The following is an 18,753-nucleotide window of genomic DNA, read 5'->3' on the forward strand; positions in this document are numbered from 1 at the left end:
CAGATGTGAATGGATTTTCAGTACAGAGCACAAAGAGCTAAAGGTGCAACAGAAGAGATAAAGGTACAACCACAGTGTTCTTGCTGTGATAAATGTTATTCTTTACAGTGCCATACAACTGTTAGGAATTTTAATGGGGAAGAGTAAGCTATTTGGCTATTTTGGTGCTACTCTCTGCGATTGAGTTGCCCGTATTGCTGCCTACACACCGTAAACAAAAAAAGCTTTCACTCTGATTCCGCTCTTTATATAACGTGTAGTGTTTCTGAAACTAAACAGCTCACACTATAGTGTTGTGTAAGGAGCGTAGTGTTTGGCATACATCAATTTTGCCTGCTGGAGTTCGACTTTGGGGTGGGAAGGGGAGGGAGAACTCTGTGTGTGTGTGTGATGAATGAATGCTTTGTTCAAGGGGAAAAGATAATTGCTTGCAGGGGACGGGTAAGCACATTGTGAACATGCTGCTATACAGTGCAATCGGCCATTCCTCATGCCTTTGCAGAAAGTGAGCTTTTTTGTATTATGTTGACCTTTCTTGCAATATATTTATGCAAAACGTGTGCCGGAGGCTTCAACTTTCTCAAATATGTAGAGGTGGAATTCGACCATCTTGGAATATAAAATAAGGAAGGAGAACAAGAAGGCTTGTTCTCACAATTCACAAAACTTTGGAAGCAGGGGTAGATATGAGAGCTTTTGAAAAAGGGAAATGGGGAAATGGAGTGCAGATAAGTGTCGTTTCTCTTCTGGAAAGCATTTTTTGCCCTTGTGTCAGGAGCAACTTGAGAAACTGCAAGTCGCTTCTGGTGTGACAGAATTGACTGTCTGCAAGGAGATCGCCCAGTGAATATGAGAGGTTTTTTAAAAAGGGGAATGGGGAAATGGTGTGCAGATAAGTGTCATTTCTCTTCTGAAAAGCCTTTCCCCCCTCGTGTCAGGAGCGACTTGAGAAACTGCAAGTAGCTTCTGGTGTGACAGAATTGGCTGTCTGCAAGGAGATCACCCAGTGAATATGTGAGCGTTTGAAAAAGGGGAATGGGGAAATGGTGTGCAGATAAGTGTCATTTCTCTTCTGGAAAGCCTTTTCCCTCTGGTGTCAGGAGCAACTTGAGAAACTGCAAGTCGCTTCTGGTGTGACAGAATTGGCCGTCTGCAAGGAGATCATCCAGTGAATATGCGAGCGTTTGAAAAAGGGGAATGGGGAAATGGTGTGCAGATAAGTGTCGTTTCTCTTCTGGAAAGCATTTTTTCCCCTCGTGTCAGAAATGACTTGAGAAACTGCAAGTCACTTCTGGTGTGAGAGAATTGGCCGTCTGCAAGGAGATCACCCAGTGAATATGAGAGTTTTTTAAAAAGGGAAATGGGGAAATGGTGTGCAGATAAGAGTCATTTCTCTTCTGGAAAGCCTTTCTCCCCTCGTGTCAGAAACAACTTGAGAAACTGCAAGTTGCTTCTGGTGTGAGAGAATTAACCGTCTGCAAGGACATTGCGCCATCCTGGTAGGGGCTTCTCTCATGTCCCCGGCTGCTTGTACACTGCCATATACAATTCAGATTAACTGCTTTGGACTGGATTACACAGCAGTGTAGACTCTATAATCCAGTTCAAAGCAAATAATGTGGATTGTCCAATTTGATAACCTGGGTTATATGGCAGTGTACAAGGGGCCTCATATAATTGTTCAATCAGATAATCTGGGATCAGATCCTGGGCTATTGGGCAGTGTAGATCTAGTTGTGGTCCTTCTACACTGTCCTTATACCCTAGGATCTGATCCCAGGTTAGCGGCAAAGAAACATGAGGCAACTTTCATGTTCTGACTGCTGCTCTCTGGTTCTATTTATTTATTTTTACATTGATAACAAAATAATTTGTTTTAAACCAAAGTTATGTTGCATCCTGGAGTTCAGCATTTTGTATTCTTGTCTCTTCCGATGGCGGGTTTGGTCGGTCAAACATGGTGGTTGCATCACTGCTAGGATTTCCGGTCACCATTACCCAGTGATTCATGTCTTTTTCGGCTTTGTGGGTGTCCAGATAGGTGTGACAGTTGACCTCATACTCCTTTCCAAAGTACGTCCTTCAAATGGAAAGAACGAGAAGCATTACAAGCATTCTGCACTGTTTTCACCTGCTAACTGGGAGTTATCCAGGGAAATAAAGGTATGCCATAAACAGGATTATAAATAAACTGGATTTTATCAGTCTACACATTCTGAAACTGGGTATAGGGCAGTGTAGATGCAGCCTGTATGGCCCCATCTACACTGCCATATAATGTAGTTTCTGACAAGCTAAGGTGCAAGCTGAATACAGACAAGCTGAAGATTAATCCTGACAAGACAGAGGTCCTCCTGGTTGATCGTAAACCAGACCGGGGTATTGGGTGGCAACCTGTGTTGGACGGGGTTGCACTCCCCCTGAAGTCACAGGTACACAGTTTGGGGGTCCTCCTGGATTCTTCACTTATGTTTGAGGCTCAGGCACCGGTGGTGGCCGAGAGGGCCTTTGCACAATTAAGACTCGTGCGCAAACTGCGACCGTACCTCGGGAAGGTGGATCTGGCCAAGGTGGTCCATGTCTTAGTCACCTCTAGACTGGATTACTGCAATGCACTCTACGTGGGGCTGCCCTTGAAAACGGCCCAAATATTTCAGATGATTCAACAGGCGGCAGCCAGGTTGTTAACTGGGGCTCCTTACAGGGAGTGGTCAACCCTTCTGTTCAAGGAGCTCCACTGGCTACCATTCATCTACCGGATTCAATTCAAGGTGCAGGTTCTTACCTACAAAGCCCTGAACGGTTTGGGAACCGCCTACCTGCGTGACCACATCTCCATATATGAACCCACACGATCCCTTCGATCATCCGGAGAGGCCCTGCTCTCAATCCCACCAGCATCACAGGCACGATTGGTGCAGACGAGAGAGAGGGCCTTTTCGGTGGTGGCCCCTCAACTCTGGAACACACTCCTTAAAGACATCAGACAGGCCCCAACTCTGGCAGTCTTCAGGAGGAGCTTGAAGATGTGGCTGTTCCAGTGTGCCTTCCCGGAATAATGATCTCATAGCACTTTGTCCTCCAAAGCACTTTACATTTCTTTAGGTCTGCTAGTACGCCCTTTCGTCCATGTCCCAACATTATTTCCAATTTTAACTTTACATTTGGCCTTCCCACTGTTTTTAATTGTGTGTTGTCTTAGTGATAATGTATATTTTACTGCTTATGGTTTTTTTAAATTTTTAACTGCTTGTATTGTTGTTTATCGTCTGTATTGTTGTATTTGGGCTCGGCCTCATGTAAGCCGCACCGAGTCCTCTGGGGAGATGGTAGTGGGGTACAATTAAAGTATTATTATTATTATTATTATTATTATTATTATTATTATCTTGACAGAAGCAAATGCTAGGTAGATACACCAGATACAGCTCTGTAAAATCATGGACTCTGGAGACGTCGGGATACAAGGAAAACTCAGTTTACTAAGCACAGAGCAAAAGCATATCCATCTTCAGCGAGCGACACACAGGAACACACCAGGAAAACTGAAAGTCAAAACCGTTCTTTTGCAGCTGCTTAGCTCTTCTACTCCCAAGTGGTTAACTCCCTAAATTTTCTCAGCAGCAGAGCTTATCTTAAGGTCACTCAATCACAGCCTCAACATAAACATTTCAGCATAGCATTATACTCTGAGTGGCATCCATATTGGCAATACAAGAATTACATTTAAAACACACAATTATATCTCAATAAATCCTGACAGTTTCTGGATCCAGATTATTTGATTTAAACTGGATTATATGAGTCTACAATGCCGTATAATCCAGTTCAATGCAGATAATCTGGGGAAAAGGAAAGGGCCTGGGGCTGTTAGGAATTGTGGGAGTTGGAGTCCAAAAGACCTGGAGGGCCGAAGTTTGCCCATGCCTAGAAGTTAAAAGAAGCTGGCAAAGATATCTCTTTGGGATTGAGTTTTGGGGATTGGGGGATTCTGAAAGTTGTCATTTTTGGGGGAAAAAATATTCAAAGCTTTGTTTTACTCAGTCTATGCCAGTAATGTCAAAATTCCATAGGCACAGAAGTTACTTACCTTACATAAAAGTCTCTATGAATCGCCAATCCTTGGTTTGTATAGCTGTGGACAATGAGAATCTTGGTGTTTGCCTAGGAAAAGAAAGAAAATTTTTGAGGCAGATTTTCTCCAGGATTCAAAGGAGAAGAAGGTGCACTAAAAAGAGATTAACTCATTTGGTAGAAAGTTCATACCTTCCCATAGAGATTCACTTGGCACCTATGTCATGGTTTTTGGGGAACCCATGGAGACCTCTTAAATATTTTTAGTCCTTTTGAATTTCAATAACATTTTATTCTTACTGATAGTGAGATTTATTATCTTCTGCCTCAATGTATCAACTTACTTTATTATTGTTATCTTCTGCAATTGTTCTTTTTGTTATAATAACTCCTGATTGTTGTGTAGTTTAAAAAAACACTAAGTGGGTTGTAAAATGTTGGCTAATGGAAATGGGGAAAAGTCTGGATGAACAAGTTGAAGGTCAGTTGATGAAAAATGGGTGAGAGAGTATTTCTAGAATATTGAACTGCAGCAGAAAATATGATGATGTATGACACAATCACGTTAATTGATCCTGTTGATCTAAGGATCCTTCCCTCCAAATATGAAGAGGAGCAAGTTCCCTTGAAAATACACATATTCTTCAGCTCCAGAACAGCTCCAAAGGACTGTGAGTGCCTCTGAGAAGGGCTTAAGAAGAAGACAAGAAGAAAGGAAGGCTGGAAGGAAGGAAGGAAGGAAGGAAGGAAGGAAGGAAGGAAGGAAGGAAGGAAGGAGAGAGGGAGAAAGGAATGTGGGAGGAAGGAAAGGAGGGGTGGAAAGAAAGAAGGAAGGAAGGATGGAAGGAAGGAGGAAGGGAGGGAAGATAGGAAGGAAGGAAGGATGGGCGAAAGGAATAGGAGGAAGTAAAGGAAGGGTGGAAACAAGGAAGAAAGGAGGGAGGGAAGAAAGGAAGGAGGGAGGGAAGGAAGAGGGGAGGGAAAGAAGGGAGAAAGGAATGCGAGAGGAAGGAAAGAAAGGGTGGAAAGAAGGAGGGAGGGAGGGAGGGAGGGAAGGAAGGAAGGAAGGAAGGGAGAAAGGAATGTGGGAGGGAGGAAAGGAAGGGTGGAAAGAAGGAAGGAGGGAAGGAAGGAAGCATGGATGGAAGGAAAGAATGAAGGAAGGAAAAGAGAAAGGAATGTGGGAGGGAAGAAAGGGAGGGAGGAAGTAATGCAGGAGGAAGGAAAGGAAGGGTGGAAGGGTGGAAGGGAGGGAGGGAGGAAGGAAGGAAGGAGGGGGAGAGAGAAGGAAGGAGGGAAGGAAGGAAAGAAGGAAGGAGGGAGGGAGGGAGAAAGGAATGTGGGAGGGAGGACAGGAAGGGTGGAAAGAAAGAAGGAAGGAGGGAAGGAAGGAAGCATGGATGGAAGGAAAGAAGGAAGGAAGGAAAAGAGAAAGGAATGTGGGAGGGAAGAAAGGGAGGGAGGAAGTAATGCAGGAGGAAGGAAAGGAAGGGTGGAAGGGAGGGAGGGAGGAAGGAAGGAAGGAGGAGGAGAGAGAAGGAAGGAGGGAAGGAAGGAAAGAAGGAAGGAGGGAGGGTTGGAGGGAGGGAGAAAGGAATGTGGGAGGGAGGACAGGAAGGGTGGAAAGAAGGAAGGAGGGAAGGAAGGAAGGAAGGAAGGAAAGGAAGGAAGGAAGGAAGGAAGGAAGGAAGGAAGGAAGGAAGGAAGGAAGGAAGAAGAAGAGGAGTAAATCTTGTAAGAATGTGTTTGTTTACAGGGCTGGAAGGGGAGATATAAGAAATTATATGGGACAGGCACAGCAAACGGGGAAAATAGCATGCAAGGGACTTTGAAACTTACAGGAACTGGGAAACCTTCGTATTCCAGGCGAAACTGTGGATCCAAAAAGATAGCTTGCCAAGAAGCCAGGTACGTAAGTTCATCCGTCATGAATGCAGACTGGGTGTGGGATTTCTTGGTCATATTCATAAACGTCTTGTGGTCGCTCATTAGATATAGCTAGAAATGGATTTGTCCAGAAATTGGACAAGAAGCAATTAAGATAGACAGACTAATAAAAGAACAAATCAAGTACTAGTAGGATTAGAGACTAGGGTCTGGATTTTGGAGAGGGGTAGTATTGCATTGATCTGGACAATACAGACAGAGGCACAGAGGCTATTTAACTTTCCAGCTTCATGAGGGTATACGTTTTGAATTCTGGCCACCGGGGGAGCTGTAGCTTCACCATCCACTTGTGACACTGATGGAGTACTTCCTCATTCGTTTACATGCTGCTGGAGAGTTTTTTATGGTGTCATAAATTTGTTAAATTAGCCTCCCCGCATAAGCGGTACCTAAATTTCCTACTTGACTGATGCAACTGTCTTTCGGGCTGCAAAGGTCGACAGCAGGCTAGACAAATGGCTGGAAGCTCACTCTGACCTGGGCTGGCTTCAAGCTCATGACCTCTCAGTCAGTAGTGATTTTCATGCAGCTGGCTCTCAACCAGCTACGCCACAACCCTGGCATTGCTGGAGATGGAAAAAAGGGGAAGGCCTTTACCTTATCAGTGTATTGTATGTTGTTATTTGTGCAAAAAAAGCATTGAATGTTTGTCTTATATGCAAACTGTAATCCGCTGAGTCCTTCCGAGGAGAAAAAATGAAATATAAATAAATTGTGTTGTTGTTGCAACAGTAGTTGGATATAAGACTTCTAAAAATTCTTTTGCAAGTTTACTCTCTTATAGCTATATCTCCCTATGTTGCCTCTCCAAGCAGCTTTCATGCCAACATCAAAAGGCATAGAGTACAGGGCTAACTTCCATGGAATCCATGGAATCTGATAAATGGAAACCAAAAACGATAGAGACTATTTTAACATTCCAACTTTTTCTGGCCACCAGGGGAGCTGTTGCTTCATTGTCCATCTGTGACACTGATGAAGTACTTCCTCATTCTTTGCATGCTTGCTGGAGATTTTTATGGCTGTTATGCATATTTACTTACCATTTGATCTGGAAACCCTCCCGTTGCTCCAAGACCAAAGTTCTGCCCAAATCGAAGAGGCTCTCCCATTGCTTCTCCTTCAATGCTTTAATAATGAGACAAAAAGCAGAACCGTTTCACAACAGGGAAGGATCCTTTTGTACTTTGACCCAGTCGAAAATAAACCAATGTGATAAAATAGCAGACCAGGGCACCTTCTACACTACCGTATAATCCAGATTATCAAATCAGATAATCCATATGATCTGCTTTGAACTCAATTATATGAGTTGTTGTAGGTTTTTTCAGGCTATAAGGAAGAAGCTCACCTCACGTCCTCTGAGGATGCTTGCCATAGATGCAGGCGAAACGTCAGGAGAGAATGCCTCTAGACCATGGCCATATAGCCCGAAAAAACCTACAAGAACCCAGTGATTCCGGCCATGAAAGCCTTTGACAATACATCAATTATATGAGTCTACACTGCCATATAATCCAGTTCAAAGAAGATAAACTGGATTTTATGTGGGAAGGTAGAAAGGGCCTAGAAATAATTCTGAGTGATTAATTAACATAAGAACTGCTTTCCCTATTATGATGAGATGCACAATAATCTGAATCACTGGGTGACATTCTACTAGGACTTATGTGTATGTAAAATTGAATTGAGTAGTTTTGCAAATTCCATATACCCTTACCATGCTTTATAACATATGGACATCCTTTGTAACTATGTTTGGTGATGCACTTACTTTGTTTTTTGAAATTGTACAATTAGCCATACCAAACTGAGACCTGGTCTGATCATCTTTAGAGGTTTCTCTTGTAGCTAGTAGGCATGTGCAATCCATGGTTCTAAAGTACTTACAAAACCAAAGTTCTGGTGGTGAAAACTAGGAGGCGCTGGTGCTTTGCTTCTACAGTGTTGCTAAAGTTCTGGTGGTGAAAATTTCAGAACTCTAACAAAACTTTCAAAATTTCATTATAAATGGCAGTTCCTAATTGGTTCTGTCATAAAAATCACCAATAATGAAATTTTGAAAGTTTTGTTAGAGTTCTGAAATTTTCACCACCAGAACTTTAGCAACACTGTAGAAGCAAAGCACCAGCGCCCCCTAGTTTTCACCACCAGAATTTTAGTTTTGTAAGTGCTTTAGAACCATTTAGAAGCATGGATTGCACATGCCTGGTAGCTAGGTTAATGGCTCCACTAAATTAAGTCTGGAGAATACATTGCTCACCTCTACAATATAAAAATTAATTCTTTAAAAAAAAAACACCTTTGGGATGAAAAGCTACATTGCAAAGAATCTACTAGATCAGTGGTTCTCAACCTTTCTGATGCCGTGACCCCTTAATACAGTTCTATATGGTGTGCTGACCCCCAACCATGAAATTATTTTTGTTGCTACTGCACAACTGCAATTTTGTTACTGTTAGGAATCATCATGTAAATAACTGATATGTAAGATGTATTCTAATTCAGTGGATCAAATTTGGCACAAATACCCGATACGCCCACATTTGAATAATGGTGGACTGGGGTGGGGGGACTGATTTTGTCATTTGGGAGTTGTAGTTGGTGGGATTTATAGTTCACCCAGAATCAAAGAGCATTCTGAACTCCACCAACGATGGAATTGAACCAAACTTGGCACGCAGAACTCCCATGCCCAACAGAAAATATTGGAAGGGTTTGGTAGGCATTGACCTTGAGTTTTGGATTTGTAGTTCACCTACATCCAGAGACAACTGTGGACTCAAACAATAATAGATCTGGACCAAACTTCACACAAATACTCAATATGCCCAAATGTGAACACTGGTGGAGTATGGGGAAATTAAAGCTTTGTATTTGGGAGTTGTAGCTGCTGAGATTTATAGTTCACCTACAATCAAAGAGTCCCTTGAACCCCACCAATGAAAGAATTGGGCCAAACATCCAACACAGAATCCCCATAGAATCATAGAAACAAAGAGTTGGAAGAGACCTCCTGGGCCATCCAGTCCAACCCCATTCTGCCAAGAAGCAGGAATATTGCATTCAAATCACCCCTGACAGATGGCCATCCAGCCTCTGTTTAAAAGCTTCCAAAGAAGGAGCCTCCACCACACTCCGGGGCAGAGAGTTCCACTGCTGAACGGCTCTCACAGTCAGGAAGTTCTTCCTCATGTTCAGATGGAATCTCCTCTCTTGTAGTTTGAAGCCATTGTTCCGTGTCCTAGTCTCCAGGGAAGCAGAAAACAAGCTTGCTCCCTCCTCCCTGTGATTTCCTCTCACATATTTATACATAGCTATCATGTGTCCCCTCAGCCTTCTCTTCTTCAGGCTAAACATGCCCAGCTCCTTAAGCCACTCCTCATAGGGCTTGTTCTCCAGACCCTTGATCATTTGAGTCGCCCTCCTCTGGACACATTCCAGCTTGTCAATATCTCTCTTGAATTGTGGTGCCCGGAATTGGACACAATATTCCAGGTATGGTCTAACCAAAGCAGAATAGAGGGGTAGCATTACTTCCTTAGATCTAGACACTATGCTCCTCTTGATGCAGGCCAAAATCCCATTGGCTTTTTTTGCCGCCACATCACATTGTTGGCTCATGTTTAACTTGTTGTCCACGAGGACTCCAAGATCTTTTTCACACGTACTGCTCCCAACAGAATTTACTGCAGGGATTTGGGATGAATTGACAGTGATTTAGGGGAGATGTAGTTCACCTTCCACCTTTCTGATGGGTCTTTAGTGACCCCTCTGACACCCCCTCATGATCCCCCCAGGAGTCCTGACCCCCAGGTTGAGAAACACTGTACTAGATCTTTCAGTTTCTCATACCTTAAAATCCGAAACGCATTCCGCCCAATTGGTGTCACGCTTCTGACCGCACTCACTCCGCAGGGAGCCACCAGCTTTTGAGATCTGTGTATTTCTTCTTCTTCGGGGTTCACAGCTAAGGAGAGGTCCCCACTTGTAGTAGGGTCTCTCCCCGCGGATGTGTTGTCATCCGGGTTCACAAGGAGAACGGTGTCCCCAAAGTGAACAAATCCATCTTTTGAAATGGAGAGATGCTCCTGTTTGAAAGAGGAAGGCTGGATTAGAACAAATGTTGCTCAACTTGGTATTATTTTGCTGTTTTGGGAGCTGGAACCCAACAACGTCAAAGGGGTTGCAATTTGAAGGCGGTGATAATGGCATGATTTGAAAGTTCTCTGCAACTGTTTAATTCTTAATCAAATAAAAGTGAAAATATGTACTGTATATACTCGAGTATAAGCCTAGTATAAGCCTTTAACCCACTGCTCCCGTGGCACAGTGGGTTAAAGTGCTAAACTTGTTGACCGAAAGCTCGCAGGTTCAAATCCCCGTGAGTTAACTTTTGCAGGGAACTAGCATATGCTATTTTGGAAGAGATACAACATGCTTTCGGGCAAGCGGTGGCACAGTGGGTTAAACCGCTGAGCTTGTTGACCGAAAGGTCGCAGGATCGAATCCGGGGAGCGGGGTTAGCTTCTTCCTCAAGTTCTTCCTCATGTTCAAACTACAAGAGAGGAGATTCCATCTGAACATGAGGAAGAACTTCCTGACTGTGAGAGCCGTTCAGCAGTGGAACTCTCTGCCCCGGAGTGTGGTGGAGGCTCCTTCTTTGGAAGCTTTTAAGCAGAGGCTGGATGGCCATCTGTCAGGGGTGATTTGAATGCAATATTCCTGCTTCTTGGCAGAATGGGGTTGGACTGGATGGCTCAAGAGGTCTCTTCCAACTCTTTGATTCTATGTTTCTATGATTCTGCTGTCAGCCCCAGCTTCTGCCAACCTAGCAGTTCGAAAACAAGCAAATGTGAGTAGATTAATAGGTACTGCTCCGGCAGGAAGGTAACAGTGTTCCATGCAGTCATGCAGGCCACATGACCTTGGAGGTGTCTATGGACAACGCTGGCTCTTCTGCTTAGAAATGGAGATGAGCACCACACCTCAGAGTCAGACACAACTGGATTTAATGTCAGGGGAAAACCTTTAAGCTTAGTATTTCAGGGTTATCTGTTGTTGTTGTTGTTGTTGTCATTATTAAATGTATGATTTTTCTTTATTTATTATTAATAATCTATATAAATAAAAATGTCAAGTTCGTTTGTGGGATTAACATAACTCAAAAAACACTGGATGAATTGACACCAAATTTGGCCACAAGACACCTACAAACCCAAGGAGTGACCATCACTCAAAAAATTTGATTTTGTCATTTGAGTTGCTGGGATTTATAGTTCACCTACAATCAAAGAGCATTCTTAACCCCACCAATGATGGAATTGAACCAAACGTGGCACACAGAACTCCCTTGACTAACAGAAAACAATAGAAGGGTTTGGTGGGCATTGAGCTTGAGTTTGGGAGTTGTAGTTCACCTACATCCAGAGAGCACTGTGCACTCAAACACTGAAGAATCTGGATGAAACTTGGCATGAATATTCAATATGCCCAAATGTGAACACTGGCGGAGTTTGGGGAAAATAGAATCGTGACATTTGGGAGTTGTAGTTGCTGGGATTTATAGTTCACCTACAATCAAAGAGCATTCTGAACCCCACCAATGATGGAATTGAACCAAACATGGCACACAGAACTCCCATGACTAACCGAAAACAATAGAAGGGTTTGATGGGCATTGACCTTGAGTTTTGGAGTTGTAGTTCACCTACATCCAGAGAGCACTGTGGACTCAAACAATGATGGATCTGGACCAAACTTGGCACGAATATTTCATATGCTCAAATATGAACACAGATGAAGTTTGGGGAAAATAGACCCTGACAGAACCCCCATGACCAAGGAAAAAATACTGGAGGTCTTTGGAAGGAGTTATAGGAGTTGTAGTCTTAAAAGTCAAGTAGAATAGAAATATGGAAAGCCGTAATAACAATTATACCTTCTTATAAAGATTATCTTTCAGTCGTTCTGATTTCTGGATGAGAAGTTCCCCCTTTTCTCTTTTATGTAAGAAGTCTTTCAGTAGTTCCTGTTTAAAAAGGGGGGAAACACATTGACATAGTATTTAACATGCACCCCACATACTATTGCTGCTAGGTCCAAGTGGTACAATCTTCACACTGTTTACTACATAGTAACATTCTTATTTTTGAGAAGGTTTTTGAAAAGTTAATGCAGAAGCAGAACAGATTGAACAATTTAAAGAACATGCAAACGACACAGATTAGAAATGAAAAATAGTGTCATCCATAAAATATGTTGAATATGAAACATGGATGTTGTTAATTGACATAATGATTGAGGACAATTTCCTTTTTTCTTTTTTGTGTGTGTCAGGGGTTTTGTGTGTGTGTGTGTGTGTGTGTGTCAGGAGCAACTTGAAGAACTGCAAGTTGTTTCTGGTGTGAGAGAATTGGCCGTTTACAAGGACATTGCCCAGGGGATGCTCAGATGTTTTGATGTTTTTACCGTCCTTGTGGGAGTCTTCTCTCATGTCCTCGTGAGGGGAGATGGAGCTGACAGTGGGAGCTCATCTGAACTCTCCCCAGATTCAAACCTTTGACCTGTCGGTCTACAGTCCTACCAGCACAAGGATTTAACACATTGTGCAAGCGAGGGCTCACTTATCCCAGACTATGCAAAGTACCCTCCTATTAATAGATATTATTGCCAGTTGCTTGAGAATTCTGGTTGTTTGAATTCTAGTTAACTGTCAGTCTACTGTGCAGTGGGCATCAGCTGCTGCTGTGAAGCTATAACATATATATATATATATATATATATATATATATATATATATATATAATAGGCCTGGGTAACAACGCAAAAATTTGTTTCTAAAATCGATTTGTATTTGGGGGTTTTTTTGTTTCGATATTTAAAATAATTACAAAATTTTCCTTTTAAAAAGTTCGATATTTACGAAATTTCGTAAATGGTAAAAAATTAACGAATCGATTTCCGAAACAATAACGAATCGATTCGTTAATGGCGGACGCGACCGCGAAATACGCTAAAAAACCTCCAAAAACTTCTGAAGCTTCCCTCTCCCTCTGTTCTTGACTGTTGGTGTGATATTATAATTTTTTTTTCACTAATTAAACCATAAAACTGGCCCAGACATGCGGAAATAATAACGAAACGACCTCAGAACAATAACGAAACGAATACAATAACGAAATACGAAGCATTTACAAAACGTGTTTAAAAATTCGTTTTTTTTTAATGATTGCTCCAGAATGGTTCGTTATCGTTTTGTAATTGGAAAAATTAACGAATTATTAACGAATTACGAATTAACGAAATGAAACCGCCCAGGCCTAATATATAACATTACATTACATATGTTATAGCTTCACAGCCAGGAAGGAAGGAAGGAGAGAAGGAAGAAGGGAAAGAAAAAGAAGGAAGGAAGGAAGGAAGGAAGGAGAGAAGGAAGGAAGTAGAGAAAGAAAGGAGAGAAAGGGAAGGTTGGCCACAGCAACGCGTGGCGGGTAGAACTAGTGTGTGTGTGTGTGTGTGTGTGTGTGTGTGTATGAAATTCATGATTTAATGATGCACAATTGCAATGATGCGATTGGTCTGAATTACCTCTTCAAGGTAGACATCTTCGTTCCAGTTTCCGATAAGCACCCCAGGGCTATAGTTCCGGCCACTCATGCTCTTCCTGACACAGAACATATTGCCTTGCTCTAAAGACAGGGCCCTGGATTCGCCTGGAAGGAGTCAAACAAACAAACCGGTTTTGTGTTCCCTTCTGTAAGCAAGATGGGTGATCTGTGTTGGGTTTACAGGTTGTCAGGGGAACCCTCCTGGCCAGGGATTGGACCCGTTGGGGGAGAACAGGGAGCCAATCAGAACGGACAGAATGCATAAGATGGGAAGGTGCTCTTTTGCATCATTGTCACTATGCAGCAGGCATGGGCAAACTTGGACCCTCCAGGTGTTTTGGACTCCAACTCCCATAATTCCCAACAGCCTCAGGTCCTTTCCTGAGGCTGTTAGGAAAGGACCTGAGGCTGTTAGGAATAATGGGAGTTGGAGTCCAAAATACCTGGAGGCCCCAAGTTTGCCCATGCCTGCTGTAGCATGTCTGGGCAAAAGCCCACCTTACGCCTAAAAATGCATTTGCTTAACTGTTTTTAAATTTGCTTTATGTATTGTATTGTTGTATTGTGTTCTGAGGCTTCGGCCTGTGTAAGCCACATCGAATCCTTCGGGAGATGCTAGCGGGGTACAAATAAAGTTATAATAATAATAATTTTTGGCCTTTGCAGAGGTGGTTGTTGTTACTGCTATTATTATTATTACCCACAGAAGAAAGGATTGATTCCACCCACTGTGTCTATCGATGTACAGCCACTACTTATTGTATTCCTTCCTCACTCAACCACTGTACAGGTTTACCCATGTCTGCTGTACAACAATAAGGCGAGATCAGAAAAGTCATACTCCTTTTCATTGAGGGCCACCTCTGCCTCAGAGTTGCCTTCAAGGTAAAGGTAAAGGTTTTCCCCTGAACATTAAGTCCACTCATATCCAATTCTGGGGGTTGGTGCTCATCTCCATTTCTAAGACAAAGAACCAGCGTTTTCCATAAACACCTCCAAAGTCATGTGGCTGGCATGACTGCATGGAATGCCATTACCTTCCCACCAGAGCTGCTATGTTGGCAGAAGCTGGGGCTGACAGCGGAAGCTCACCCTGCTTTCCGGATTCGAACCTGCAACCTTTCGGTCAGCAAGCTGAGCAGCTCAGCGGTTTAACCTGCTGCACCACTGGGGGCTTCCTTCGTGCTATTATATATACACATATACATATACATATACATACATACATGTGTGTGTGTGATGTTTGTTTGTGGGATTAACATAACTCAAAACCCACTGGACGAATTGACACCAGATTTCAACACAATACACGTATCAGGCCAATGAGTGACCATCACCCATAAAAACACTGAAAAACACAGCAGAAGAGACTTAAAAAGCCAAAAAGTAAAAACATACATTACAACACATGCACAAAACCACACACACGCACGCATATATATGCAAACACACATATATACACATATACACAAATATATACACACAAAGCAGATATACACAGACTGGCCCACAGCAACGCATGGCAGGGGATGGCTAGTATATATACGTATATATAATTTTTCAGATGACATACCTAGGAGCTACAGATGACATACTAGTGTGTCCCAACACACAGTTTGGAATGCTCTGATTTATAGTTTGGCGAGATACACTTTGGCTTACCTTTGGAACTTTTCTATGTCCCCTCGCCCGTTTTTCACATGAAGAGTTTTTTGAGAACTTGGAAGACTGTACATTTTTCTGACATTTTTGTTTATTGCACATTTGGGGGGTTTGGGAGTTTAATACAATAGCTCCATCTTGTGGTATACTTGGTTTGTTGCCTGTCTTTGTGCAATATATGTTCATCTGAAGGTTGGTTCCGAAACTCATAAGCATTTGTTTTAAATCAAATAATTGGAGTTGCCAAATTAGGTTTTTGGACGAAAGGAGAGTGATGTTTTGGATTTTTAAAATAGCGTAATTGTTCTGTTTCAAGGCCCTGTCCTTGATTGTTTGCTAACTTCAGAGGAAACAAGGTGTGTGTTTACACTGTGGAATGAATGCAGTTTGATGTCACTTTAACTGCTGTGGACTGCATTTTATTAGTAAACAAAGGGTGTGTTTACACTGTGGAATGAATGCAGTTCGACGTCACTTCAACTGCTGTGGACTGCTTACTTACTAGTAAACAAGGGGTGTGTTTACACTGTGGAATGAATGCAGTTTGACACCACTTTAACTGCTGTGGACTGCTTACTTACTAGTAAACAAGGGGTGTGTTTACACTGTGGAATGAATGCAGTTTGACACCACTTTAACTGCTGTGGACTGCTTACTTACTAGTAAACAAGGGGTGTGTTTACACTGTGGAGTGAATGCAGTTTGACACCACTTTAACTGCTGTGGACTGCTTACTTCCTAGTAAACAAGAAGTGTGTTTACACTGTGGCATGAATGCAGTTTGACAACACTTCAACTGCTGTGGACTGCCTTTTTATTAGTAAACAAGGGGTGTGTTTACACTGTGGAATGAATGCAGTTTGACACCACTTTAACTGCTGCGGACTGCTTACTTGTAAACAAGGGGTGTGTTTACACTGTGGAATGAATGCAGTTTGATACCACTTCAACTGCTGTGGACTGTTTGCTTACTAGTAAACAAGGGGTTTGTTTACACTGTGGAATGAATGCAGTTTGATACCACTTCAAATGCTGTGGACTGTTTGCTTACTAGTAAACAAGGGGTTTGTTTACACTGTGGAATGAATGCAGTTTGATACCACTTCAACTGCTGTGGACTGTTTGCTTACTAGTAAACAAGGGGTTTGTTTACACTGTGGAATGAATGCAGTTTGATACCACTTCAAATGCTGTGGACTGCTTACTTACTAGGAAACAAGAGGTGTGTTTACACTGTGGAATGAATGCAGTTTGACAACACTTCAACTGCTGTGGACTGCCTTTTTATTAGGAAACAAGCGGTGTGTTTACACAGTGGAATGAATGCAGTTTGACACCACTTCAACTGCTGTGGACTGCTTACTTACTTGTAAGCAAGGGGTGTGTTTACACTGTGGAATAAATGCAGTTCAACATCACTTCAACTGCTGTGGACTGTTTGCTTACTATATAACAAGAGGTGTGTTTACACTGTGGAATGAATGCAGTTTGACACCACTTCAACTGCTGTGGACTGCTTACTTACTTGTAAGCAAGGGGTGTGTTTACACTGTGGAATGAATGCAGTTCAACATCACTTCAACTGCTGTGGACTGTTTGCTTACTATATAACAAGAGGTGTGTTTACACTGTGGAATGAATGCAGTTTGACACTACTTCAACTGCTGTGGATTGCTTACTTACTAGTAAACAAGGGGTGTATTTACTCTGTGGCATGAATGCAGTTTGACACCACTTCGACTGCTGTGGACTGCTTATTTCCTAGTAAACAAGAAGTGTGTTTACACTGTGGCATGAATGCAAGTTGACATCACTTTAACTACTGTGGACTGCTTACTTAATAGTAAACAAGGGGTGTGTTTACACTGGAATGAATGCAGTTTGATATCACTTCAAGTGCTGTGATCTGCTTATTTACTAGTAAGCAAGGGGTGTGTTTACACTGTGGAATGAATGCAGTTTGACAGCAGTGGACCACTGCTATGGGATCCTGGGAGTTGCAGTTTGCCACTTTCTTTAGCCTTGTTATCATCACCTTGTCTTCCTTAGCAATACATTTTAACTGAGGCTCAAGATGGTTCCCTGGCTGAATCTGAAATGAAAAATAATGATGATACGGATGAAGGCACATCCTGTTCAAAGCATAATAAAGCCTCTTCCAGTCATTTTAGGTTGCATCTACACTGCAGAACTGATATAGTTTGGCACCAGTTTAACTCCTTGCTATTATAAACCGACATGTCAAGCTCTTTGGTACACCCTGCTGGTGTTTGCTGGATTCTGTTTTGACTCTTTGTGACCGAAAAAGCTAATGCTCATTGCTTTTCATCAGCTAAATTTGTCTTTACTCGCCCACTTTGGCTGTCAATTTCCTCTTTGGCAGGAAATTGAGGGGATTTTAAAGAAGTTTCCTAGCTATTCATAGTAGTAGGAAAGGACACACCAAGCCTGCCCAAACCTCTTAGATACGAGCCATTTTTTTAATCCCCAGGGAAGATCATTTCACAAAAACACAATGGGAATCGGGAATGACTTTCTACCATTTCCATTGCTGATTCCTGTTTTGCCAATTTCCATCCCTTCCAAATTCCCAAGAGATGAACAAGGGCAGGAACTACAGATTTGGATAGTAAATCAATATTCCCATTGATTTACAGAATTAGTAAATCACATCAACTGCCATGGTTCGTTGCTGTGGAATCATGGGAGTTGTAATTTGTCAAGGTCTTTTGCCTTCTCTGCCAAATTGTGTCTTGCCAAAATATAAATAAGAGCATTCCAAACTGTGTGTTGGGACACAATTGTATGTCACCTGTAGCCCCTAGGTGTGTCGTCTGAAAGTTTTTATATGAGCCCTCAGTGGCACAGTGGGTTAAACCACTGAGCTGCTGAGCTTGTTGACTGAAAGGTCACAAGTTCGAATCCACGGAGCGGCATGAGCTTCCGCTGTCAGCCCCAGCTTCTGCCAACCTAGCAGTTCGAAAAGATGCAAATGTGAATAGATCAATAGGTACTGCTCCAGCAGGAAGGTAATGCCTCTCCATGCAGCCATTCTGGCCACATGTCCTATTTATTTATTTATTTATTTATTTATTACTTGCACTTATTTACCGCCACTCTCAGCCCAGGGGGCGACTCGTGGCGGTGAACAACAACATAGAAAAGACAATTTACAGTAATCAGAACAATACATAACATGCTACTACTACTTGACATATACTTATACTAAAAATCCGCTTCGTCATATCATGGGTCATAGTCAGTCTCATAGTCGTGGTCCATTCCGGTCATCATTGCCAAGATATAGCACTCAGTTAAAGGCCAACTCGAAGAGCCATGTTTTCAGGCTCTTACGAAAGGCCATAAGGGAGGGCGCCTGTCTAACTTCAGCAGGGAGGGCGTTCCACAGCCGGGGGGCCACCACCGAGAAGGCCCGCTCTCTCGTCCCCGCCAGGCG

The 18,753-nt window shown here is 42.6% G+C and overlaps 1 protein-coding gene across 1 annotated transcript; it reads right to left on the reverse strand.

Annotated features, from left to right (window-relative positions):
• Positions 1–1,807: 1,807 nt before the first annotated feature.
• CFAP161 (cilia and flagella associated protein 161) lies at positions 1,808–13,869 on the reverse strand. Its single transcript, XM_067471437.1, has 7 exons — positions 13,615–13,869; positions 11,963–12,052; positions 9,877–10,112; positions 7,065–7,149; positions 5,914–6,072; positions 4,091–4,164; positions 1,808–2,080 (listed from the first exon to the last, which is right to left on the reverse strand). The coding sequence occupies exons 1-7, from the start codon at positions 13,702–13,704 to the stop codon at positions 1,888–1,890; spliced, it is 927 nt and encodes a 308-aa protein (XP_067327538.1). The 5' UTR covers positions 13,705–13,869; the 3' UTR covers positions 1,808–1,887.
• Between the last annotated feature and the right edge of the window lie 4,884 nt (positions 13,870–18,753).

Source organism: Anolis sagrei, chromosome 9, assembly GCF_037176765.1.
Source record: "Anolis sagrei isolate rAnoSag1 chromosome 9, rAnoSag1.mat, whole genome shotgun sequence".
NCBI classification, from domain to species: domain Eukaryota; kingdom Metazoa; phylum Chordata; class Lepidosauria; order Squamata; family Dactyloidae; genus Anolis; species Anolis sagrei.